The 10,425-nt window shown below is 36.4% G+C and overlaps 1 protein-coding gene across 1 annotated transcript in view; it reads left to right on the top strand.

Moving 5' to 3' along the window:
- The first annotated feature begins 148 nt into the window (after positions 1–148).
- The window catches only part of LOC135464077 (DNA topoisomerase 2-binding protein 1-like), a 29,445-nt gene continuing 19,168 nt past the window's right edge, over positions 149–10,425 (top strand). Inside the window, exons 1-15 of the mRNA XM_064741566.1 lie at positions 149–260; positions 2,005–2,102; positions 2,974–3,116; positions 3,675–3,720; positions 3,968–4,054; positions 4,486–4,593; positions 4,857–4,930; positions 5,640–5,767; positions 6,280–6,345; positions 6,689–6,871; positions 7,454–7,632; positions 8,849–8,922; positions 9,066–9,155; positions 9,464–9,586; positions 10,188–10,306. Of these exons, the coding sequence (XP_064597636.1) occupies positions 2,010–2,102; positions 2,974–3,116; positions 3,675–3,720; positions 3,968–4,054; positions 4,486–4,593; positions 4,857–4,930; positions 5,640–5,767; positions 6,280–6,345; positions 6,689–6,871; positions 7,454–7,632; positions 8,849–8,922; positions 9,066–9,155; positions 9,464–9,586; positions 10,188–10,306 (1,513 nt within the window). The 5' untranslated portion in view covers positions 149–260; positions 2,005–2,009. The remainder of the gene's footprint in view (positions 261–2,004; positions 2,103–2,973; positions 3,117–3,674; positions 3,721–3,967; positions 4,055–4,485; positions 4,594–4,856; positions 4,931–5,639; positions 5,768–6,279; positions 6,346–6,688; positions 6,872–7,453; positions 7,633–8,848; positions 8,923–9,065; positions 9,156–9,463; positions 9,587–10,187; positions 10,307–10,425) is intronic.

Raw genomic sequence — 10,425 nt, 5'->3', positions numbered from 1 at the left:
CATTATTATGTTTAGTAATGAACAGACGTTGACATTTGCAGTGATATGAGTTTTGTTTAATTAGCAACAAATAAAAAAATAAAAAAAATAAAAAGCTGAACAGTATTGGTCTCGTGAATGCGCGACTTTACAACGAGATTTGTGATGATGGCGGTACTTTCCGAGTATGGAAGAATGACTGGCCCTTTAATTTGGTAATGCCCCAACCTCTAGAATTAGTTGTGTTTCATAGATCGCACACACACACTACCCCAGTCGAGGTAAGTATATTTGTGGAGCTACATTTGAAAACTTGACATGTCGGTCAACCCGTTATTGTGACGAAAATAAAACAGCGCTCAGCAGACAGTGCAAGAAACAACTACAACAACAGCAAGCGATCTTCTTTCTTGACTTTATACCAGATCTTAGGAACACCTTGGTTAAACCAACTGATCTGTATCTTCCATGTATGATAGCTCTACACAGGGAATAATTTGATGTGTGTAGTTGACAGGAATTTTCTTTGAACTACGAAAAGAAAAAGATCCTGTCGTACTCTTAATGTGTTGCCAGAATCGAAATACCAACGATCACTGACAGCACATCAGGGGGTTTATGTAAGCTTAGCTGGCCCACAGCAGATCCATTGCAGTTAGTCCCTTTAGATTCTGACACTCATTGCAACAACCTAGTTTGAAAAGACCCATTACTTTTCAGTCCACACCAGAAATCAGTGTGATGCTGTTTTGAGTGGCTTTAACGGCCAACCTCGTGCTGCAAAGTGCCTTGCGGAATGGACCTACCCTGTTTTTAAATTCAACGATTGAGGCAAGTAAATATCAGAAATGATTGAAAATAGACAGTAATGTTAAATTTAATTGACCTATGCGACATCCCAACCCTATGCGCAAAAAATAATGTCGCTTAGTTCTTTGCTCTGTAAGGCTGTGATTAAGTATACTATCACAGCACTCTCTTCTTCCACAAGTTTACCTGGAACACCTCTTTACTTCCCATTGACACTAGGGCTGTTTAAAAGAGTCATACTCATAGTAGTCTTAACTGTCAATAAGCCGAGTCAGCATTTCAGGAATCTCACAAGTTTACACAGGTTGAGACGAGGTAGGGTAGGGGATCTCGAGATTTGGGTTGACAGACCCGGCAGTGCGGGATGTGCATGCAGTCAAGCAAGTACCATAAAATCTTTCCTTTCAGCCACGTTAGTTTGTGAGAACCACCAGTAGACCATCCTGTCTTGTTAATATCTGCCTTAACTCGTGGGACTCCTGAAATGCCAGCTCGGCTTATTCAGGGTAGGTCTTTCTAAAACTGGTAAATCCACACAAGCCAAAAACTGGCAGAAATTTTGATAAATTCTTACTCCTGATACAATCTCCTCACAGTGAGGGGATATAACTGCTCAGCAACTAGACATGTTTGACCTTTTTACACTGTACATGGGCTTTGTTTATGTTTATAGGCTTTGTCTCATTGCTAATGACCAGCAGACCTATAATCAGCATTCATCAGTAAAAAGATTTCTGTACAAAATATGTTACTGGAGTCAGTCATGTAACATCAGACACCTTCTTGGGGATTCCCAATGCCCAGTGCCCAATTCATCGAGAGAAATACATGCGTTAATTACAGTTATAGGGATATCAAATAGCATTCAAAGAAATAGAGGTGGTGTGAAAGAGATTGGAATGATCCTGTGTACATGTACATATGGTAGGTCTTACTTTGCCTGTTGGTGAGGGATTTGTTGCTCAACCTACAGGCAGCATAAAAAAGCATCTTTGTCATCAACAGACAGTATATTCTGATTACACAGAGAATCCCGCTGTGATGAATGTTGTTATCACAGATTTGTACTTAATCGACAACCAATCACAGATTTGGACTTCATAGACAACCGACCACTATTGGGCTAGAGTGTCAAGTCAGTCACGAGCATTGTCTGGCAGTTTGTGCATTGCCTTTGGGATGTAAGAATTTTTCTGGATGTGTTTATTGTTGTAGACATTATGGGTGATGAAGAATTTCAGGTGAAGTGTGTTAAACCTTCGGAAGAGGATGACGAAAATAACCCAGGGTCAGGGGTGGAAACAGCATACGATGTAAGTGAATGGAGCGTTTAATGTTCTTTCAAGAACTCTCAGAGACTTCAGCAAATTTAAAGAACTTTCAGACATCCACATGTAATTAAATCACTTCTTCACTTCTAAAATTGGCTGTTGACCTGAATTTTTTTAGAGCACTTTACAGCTGCTATGCTCAATTTTAAAATGCTACTTGTCAGGTTTGAGATGATGTTTATATAAATGTTACAGTACTTGCATTGAGCATCTGTGTTTTGAAAAGCCAGCTATACTTACTTGATGTTGTATAAATAATATTTCCATGGTTTTTCGAGTATTTGTTTTATTTTATTTTCTTTGTTTATTTATTTATTTTTTTTATGCAATGTTTGTGTCTTCTGCGGTGCTCAACTATTTGGATATTTTGAACGAAATCCATGTGCGCATAATAGTTTGTGAGTGTCATGACGGCCTATGCACTGCCAGACACTATACGCAAAGTAGTCTGAAGAAATATCTGGATTTTATGGCCCCCAAAGTAGTGTCAATAGAAGGTATATGATAAATAGATTATCATTACACTGTGCAGACCTGCATCGTCGCATCTGCTCTCGTTCTCTGCTGTTGCATTGCCCTATCAACCTCGCAGATCAGCACAGTGTGATGATAATCTCTATGTATCAAAATTTTGGCGATATAGTCTTGTGATGTTTTACTTGTTTATTTTACGCCAGTATTTTTGATGGATAAACAGAATACTGTTACCCTTTGTCAGCATGGTTATTTATGTTGTATATAGCGAAGTTTTAAATTTTCGGAACACTTTTGTTCTACACTTCTTGTATTATGTACACTACGGGTAAATTTTGTTGTAACATAACACAGTATTATTTCATGAATTTTCTTTCAGATCATGCTGGAAAATGGTTTTCACCCAGTTTGGGTCAGCAAGTCAGATTGCCTGAAAGTGAAAGAAAGACAGAAGAACTGTGTTTATATTATTGATCCCTTTCGTGGAAATGCTTTTGAACATTTAGCATCTATTGGATGCAGGTACTGATAAATATTATTTTACAAGAATCAGAATTAAAAAGTTATCACTACTTGTATTCAGCACTTGATTTTACAACAGATAAAAGTAAAATGTCTTTCTTTTGTTGCCTTGGAAGATTACATGAAAACATACTCAGTAGACAGTTGTATATTGTAGGTGATATAAATAGAAGTTGACCTAATGTTCTTATTTCCATTGCCGTAGCCATTGTAGTACTGAATTATTTTTTCACATCTCTACAATCACAAGTTGTTTGTATGGTTAAGTAAATATGATCATATTTACTACAACTAGTGTTCTCTAATTATATAAGTGTACATCTATTTATTTATTTATTTATTTCATTGGTGTTTTACAATGTACTCAAGAATATTTAACTTATCTGACAACAGCCAGCATTATAGTGGAAGGAAACCCATGACCATCCATGGTTCTGTAGATCTGTGTATATGTGACATGTTTGAGATTTGATACTATTTGATTTCATAATCATAATGGTTTCAGAATCAAACAAACTCAAAGTATTTGCATGAAATATCCCATCTTTTTGTTGTCAGGGTATTTGGTCCACAGTGTGTGCTGTCATGTCTTCATCTCAAAGTGGTTAGTATGATTTGCAGCTGTATCATATGCATGCACAAAGGACTATGCCAACTTTACTTTTTAAAGGAATATTCTGGTACACGCTATAACAATAATGTTTTCATAAACTAACATAGTTTAAGCTTCCTTCATTTGTACCAGGTGTATAAATACTTGTAACACTGGATTTACTCGAGCGTTGTATGTACTAACTTTATAGTAGCAATGCCACCAACGTGCTTTTAATGCTGGCATTTTATTTTTCCAGGGAATACCAAAGAGGAAAGTGCCTATTTACAGCCTTGCCATGAAAGATTTAATAATAAGCTGTACCAGCCTTGACAAGAAAACCAGAGTAGGAATTTTATTGCCTTTTTTGTAACTGAATGTTTTGTTTTACTTCCTTTGTCACATGATTGTCCCCATGCCATGTACCATTATCTATACTCCAAATAATTTAAATCTTTAAAAAAAAATTTGTATGTGATATAAAAATCATAATGGAGGCAGGCAAGAAAGTGTATTGTTTTATTTCTCTCCTGATTCTCCCAGTGCATAGATTTGCCCCTTCCAATGCAGTCATTATTACCGCAGAAGTGTTCTTAAAGCAGTGATGGTGATGTTACCTGTATTTCCGTGATGAATTTTATGCATTCATGTTGCCCTGATTTTGTCTTTCATTTAGCCTTTCTTTGCATTAATTAAACACAAACACGTGTTAGTTCCATGTATTTTATGTAAACACAAGAACATAAAAGTATGGCTGCAAATGGCTTCTGTGTGCAGGAAGATGTAATGCAGAAAGTGCAGTGGATGGGAGGAGAAGTTAGTAAGGACTTCACTGAGTATGTGACACACCTGGTGGCTGGAGAAGTAGGCAGTAAGAAGTACATTGTAAGTTTATTTCTCCATCAGAAATATTCTTGAACATTCTATTAAAAAAAAAACGTGAATAAATATCTATTCTGATTCTTGTTTAATGCTGTTTTAACATTCAGTCCTGAAAACACTTGGCTTATGGAATTTAGTGAAAGAAATCAGTTGGTTGATTTTTGTTGCAGGTATTTCCATTTATTGAGTCATTTCTTTTTGGCAGTTAAGTGGTGATTACTTCCCATATGTTGTACCTTATGGAGAATATACAATTTACTCTGTAGGTAGCTGGAGGTTTGGGTAAACACATCATGTCACCAGAATGGGTTGAACAAGTCTGGAACAAGGGGAAAAACAGGTAGGGTTACGACAGTTAATGCAGGTGTGTGTGTGTGTGTTTTTTTACTCATAGTTATCACATTTTTGAGAGGGTCATGGCTCATTGTTGTACGCTAGCATGTTAAATATTAGGCCACCTGGCGGTTGTATACCATTCTTCAGTTAATTTAAGACATGATTTCAGGTGTTACATAATGACCTTACAGGTTAATTTGGATTTGAATACATTGTTTTAGGAACTGGATTGTGACTTTACAGATGCATTATGATAGTTATTGAGCAGTTTGAATTGCTTGTACTTTGTGATGGTTATTGAGCAGTTTGAATTGCTTGTACTTTGTGATGGTTATTGAGCAGTTTGAATTGCTTGTAGTTTGTGATGGTTATTGAGCACTTTGAATTGCTTATACTTGTGATAGTTATTGACCAGTCTGAATTGCTTATTCTTTGTTATTATTATTGAGCAGTTTGAATTGCTTGTACTTTTGAGATTCAGTACAAGCAACTGACAAAAATTTTAGTTTAAATTTCTTATATTTTGTGGTAGTTATTGAGCAGTTTGAATTACTTATATTTGTGGTAGTTATTGATCAGTTTGAATTCCTTGTACTTTGTGATAGTTATTGAACAGTCTGAATTTCTTGAAATTTGAGATAGTTATTGATTAATTTGAATTGCTCGTACATTGAGATAGTTATTGAGCAGTTTGAATTGCTTGTACTTCTCAGACACCTTCACGGCACAGATGAACAGTTTCAGAAATGGAAATGCCCGATCTTCAAAAACATGGTGATCACAGTGTCTGGCCTAGATTCAGAGAAACGCAAGCAAGTCAAGTCATTAGTTGAAGCTGAAGGTAAAAAAAAATTTGCTTTTCATTTTGTAGGGGAGCATTACTTGGCTGTTATATGGTGGGTGAATCCCAGCCAATATTGCATGCAATATCACTCTACAGTAAAATGTAACTTGCCAAGGGCCATTGGTTTCCCTTGGGCATTCTGGTTTCGTTGAACAATGAAACTGATCACCACCACATAGGTGGAAAGTTCTAAGTATGGTGTTACGCATCAAATTCATTTGCCTGAATAGAAGTATTGAATACCTCTGGAATAGCATTATGAATGAAGATGTTTTGTTGTACAGACTATGATGGAGTAGTGAAAGTAAAGAGTAAAAGCTTAATAACTAGGTGTTATTGTGATTGTTTCATTTTATGAGTCATTTCAATTGTTGTCAGATAAATGATATAGTATTATCCTTGAGTACAGGCTTAATCACAGGGCAAAGTGATAGATGTTTTGGGTTATTGTTTTATTTCTATCATGCAAGTCACAATTTTCATACATTGCACAATATTCTTGTTCACAGGCGGATCTTACTCGGGGGAAATGAAGGTCAATGAGTGCACCCACCTGATAATTAAAGAGCCAAAAGGTAACATATACCGTAAATAACCCAACATTTTGACCATGGCTAAGTTGCTCATTTTTCTAGATTCTTGGAGTTCTGTTGATTTTAGAAAGGTGCTTTGAGAGGTGTGTGGAAGGTAGGATGATGGGAAAATGTAAATCTCATGACATTTATTTGCCTCTAGTAATACTCTTTTGTGGTCGAATTTTTAGGTCGTTTAGTTATTCTGTGTTACACATACACATAGGTTATGTGTTTAACTTGTCAGGATACAGAATTACCTTCATCTGGGTGATAGCAACAACAGGTATTTAAAATTTACTGAATACTGAATTTACAAAATACCGTTTCAATCACTTTTACTTAGGACAAAAGTATGAGTTTGCACGTAAGTGGAAGATCCAGATAGTGTCCCTAAAGTGGCTGTCTGACAGTGTGGAGAAGGGGTTTTGTCAGGATGAAGAGCAATACAGGGTGGAGTCTGCTGAGGGCGTGCCACAGAGAGCCCAGGTGTCCACATCAACACCAGACAAGGACAAGAAAGGCAAAGGTAATACTCATAGTCTACTGCACACAATACTGCGCATGGTTCATGTAGTGAGTCTGAAAGTGAAACCTTGACAGTAAATATACATGAATGCTATATTTATCTGTCTAAATCGAAGTTGTGTAATGAATTTGTCAGCATTAGAAATAAAAGTTTTAATGAGTTGCTGAATGAAATAGACATGAGAAGTCACTTATATGACAGTGGCCATTATTATGGGGAGAGGAAACCAGGCAGAGCACGGAAGTGAAGAGTGGTAATGAGTAATGACCATGGTAATGAGTGTGAAGTACACTTTTCTTCGTCAGTATGTTTTTTATTAGATGATGATAGTATATTTGATTGGTTTCATATTTAAGTATTGGTTTATAAGATGTATGTTTGATGATAAATATCATGTTATGTCAAATTATCAAAATATTTCTAGTTGGACAACCCATTTTGGTATGGTAGTAAGAATTTTGTATTCGGCTTAATTGTGGAGGCAAAGGAAGTGAATGTGGACAAATTATACGTTTTTGCAAATTTTTACCACTTGTTCGATTAAGTACAAGACTATATGAGAGAATTGTTTCCTGTGTATAGGTCAAAGGTTATCCAGTTTGAATGACATCAGCTCCATCTCCCATCTACCTGATCTTAGTCATCTGAACGAGACGGCTCAGACAAACTTGACCAGACTGACCAGCACAGATGAGGTAGACTCTCTGCTAGAGCTGGACCTCAGTAAATACCCAGCAGAGCTGTTCTTGGATGGCTGCAGGGTGAGTTGGAATGTTCATATTGAAGAACATACATGTGTAGACATCAATGTATTAACCATTGTTCCTTTGCAGACTTTTACTTGGTAGGCTATGGTCAAATCAGGGTTTATCAAGTACTTGGTATACATGTAGGTATAGGAAGTTTCCTAATTTCCTTCAGATTTTAATGAAATAAAACACACATGATTCTGATTCAAAATGATAAAAAAGTGAATGAATTCTTTGAAAATTTTTTGAGTTTCCATTCCTGTGTAGTGCATTTGTCTAACTATTCAATGTCAGTACATCAGTTGACCATTCGTATATTCAGCAAAAAATCTTTCTCTGGCTAAACAAAGTAGAGCTAAAATCCTTTTCATCTGTCAATTTCATCTGTCAATATTAACCTGTCATTATCATTACATTTAAGAGATAATTAATATTATCTTTTAACCTGAGCCAGGGGCCCCCTTGGTTAAGATGGTTAGCACTCTAGCACAGTGTAATAACCGAGGAGCCCTTCTCGAATGCGGTCTCTGTGAGTTAAGTCCAGCTCATGCTGGCTTCCTCTGCGGTTGTACATAGGAAGGTCTGCCAGCTACCTGCAGATGGATGTGGTTTCCCCCAGGTTCTGCCTGGTTTATTCCCACGATAATGCTGGTCGCCATCTTATAAGTGAAATATTCTTGAGTATGGTGGAAAACATCAATCAAACAAATAAATAAATTAATTTAGCCTGAGTCTCTTCGTTTAACATTCATCAATGTGGGGAGTGGGTGCAAGCAGACAGAAAACTTTGTAAGATGTCACAGCTGTTGTGAATTTAGCATTCTTTCTTGAATTTTTTTTTTTTGTTATGCTTTATTTTTTAATGAAACTTCGGCTTAGTTAAATAATCTAAAATTTGGCCTGAAAAAGTGTATTTTTAGAGGCAAATATATATCATAAAATAGTACTTTTCATGCTGAGACTTGCATTTTTTCTGTGGAACGTTGTCCTACCTCCCTAACAAACCTCAGAACACCAGACTTCTCCCAGGTCAAGAGAACCTTTAGAATTGGGCAGTTTAGTCATGGGTGTATTTTTAGGTTATTTACCGTAGGCCTGTTCGTTTTCACAAGTGTACAGGTAATTTAGATCAATGGCTATTGTACAGAATCAGATGAAATAGTAAACTACATATTCTCTTGTAACTGAATGATGTTAATTACACTTTTCCTGTGATGCTTATTTACAGATATACCTGTCTGGATTTAGAGGCCCACAGTTGGAGAAATTACGGAAAATTATAAACTGTGGTGGAGCTACAAGGTAATTCAAAAACATGTTGGATCTGTTGACATTTATGAGTGATCAGTCTTCATGTCTTCTTCAGGTTAAGAAATTCAGTCCTAATTTTAGTTGAATGGGTAACACATATTTTCTATAACAAATGATATAATTTTTTTTTTCAGATTTAACCAGATCAATGACAGTGTTACCCATGTGGTAATTGGAGAAAAGATATCAACGGATCTGAAAACACTACAACAGGCCAGCTTCAGGTACACACTGTGATGAAAACAATACTTACAAACTCCTGTCCTAAATTTGTGTGGTTTTTAACGTAACATAATTTTATTCTGTCATATCCTGTATTTATATATGGTGGTTTCAGGCCACATGGTGTTACAGCATCATGGGGTAATTGGAGAAAAGATAGCAACGGATCTGAAAACACTACAACAGGCCAGCTTCAGGTACACACTGTGATAAAAACAATACTTACAAACTTCTGTAATAAATTTGTGTGGTTTTTAACGTAACATGATTTTATTCTGTCATATCCTGTATTTATATATGGTGGTTTCAGGCCACATGTTGTTACAGCATCATGGTTGGTTGAAAGTTTGAAGTGTGGCAAGCTGCAGGACGAGAAGAAGTTTTATTGTCTACAGTTGCCTCCCTTGGAGTCTGCATCTGCAAAGCCCAAAGTGTGAGTTACTTGCCTCTCTTGAGGTTTATTTTCCTACATGCACTGGCTTGGCCAGGATTGTTTAAGAATTTTGAGAAGCGTGATTAATCTGATAGGCATCTAAATAAGTGTATGAAAGCTGTAATAGTGCTGTTTGTGTCTGAAAGGACCACATCGCTTCAGTAGTTGTGAAAATAATCTTCTCATGTGACAGTTTAGTAAACTACAACATAATACTACAAAATAATAGAAAATAATACTCATATAAGTTATACTTGAAATGAAAATCCACTTCCTAAAGTCTCTATAGGAGCACATTTTAATTTTTTGTGATTTCGTGAAATTTTTGCTATTCTCCAAAGATTGAGAATGAAAGAAAGGTTATATTTCCCTTGAGGTAGCTGTATAGCTGTCTGTTAACCTATTCGATAATCCCTTACCTCAGTGGTTTTCCTTTTACTTAATTGCGTACTTCATGCATAATTTGATTTCTACAGTGGAATGATTTCATGCATTCAGCTTTTGCTTGCAAGCCATGCTTCTGAAAAATGTACAATAAATCTTGGTAGATCGTAAAGTACCTGTTTTGTTGTTTAATGAGGCGAATTGTTTGTTTGTTTAGTGTAAAATGTGCTGGTCCTGACACTCCGAGTGTGAAGGAGACAGCTAATCATACAGAAGATGAGGATAGGGAGATGGCGGAGCTGATGAGCCAGTACATGAGGCAGCAGACTGATATCAGTGAGATTTGACAATCTTCATACACATTTCACGCACAGGAAGATCAGTCGCTTGTCTACATCCACTTCCTATTGTGTTGTGATAAAAAATCTTCACCTTTTTGACAGCCTGTCATCTGT

This window comes from Liolophura sinensis, chromosome 1 (genome assembly GCF_032854445.1).
Source record: "Liolophura sinensis isolate JHLJ2023 chromosome 1, CUHK_Ljap_v2, whole genome shotgun sequence".
Taxonomy (NCBI): domain Eukaryota; kingdom Metazoa; phylum Mollusca; class Polyplacophora; order Chitonida; family Chitonidae; genus Liolophura; species Liolophura sinensis.
This window is presented reverse-complemented; position numbering and strand designations above follow the sequence as displayed.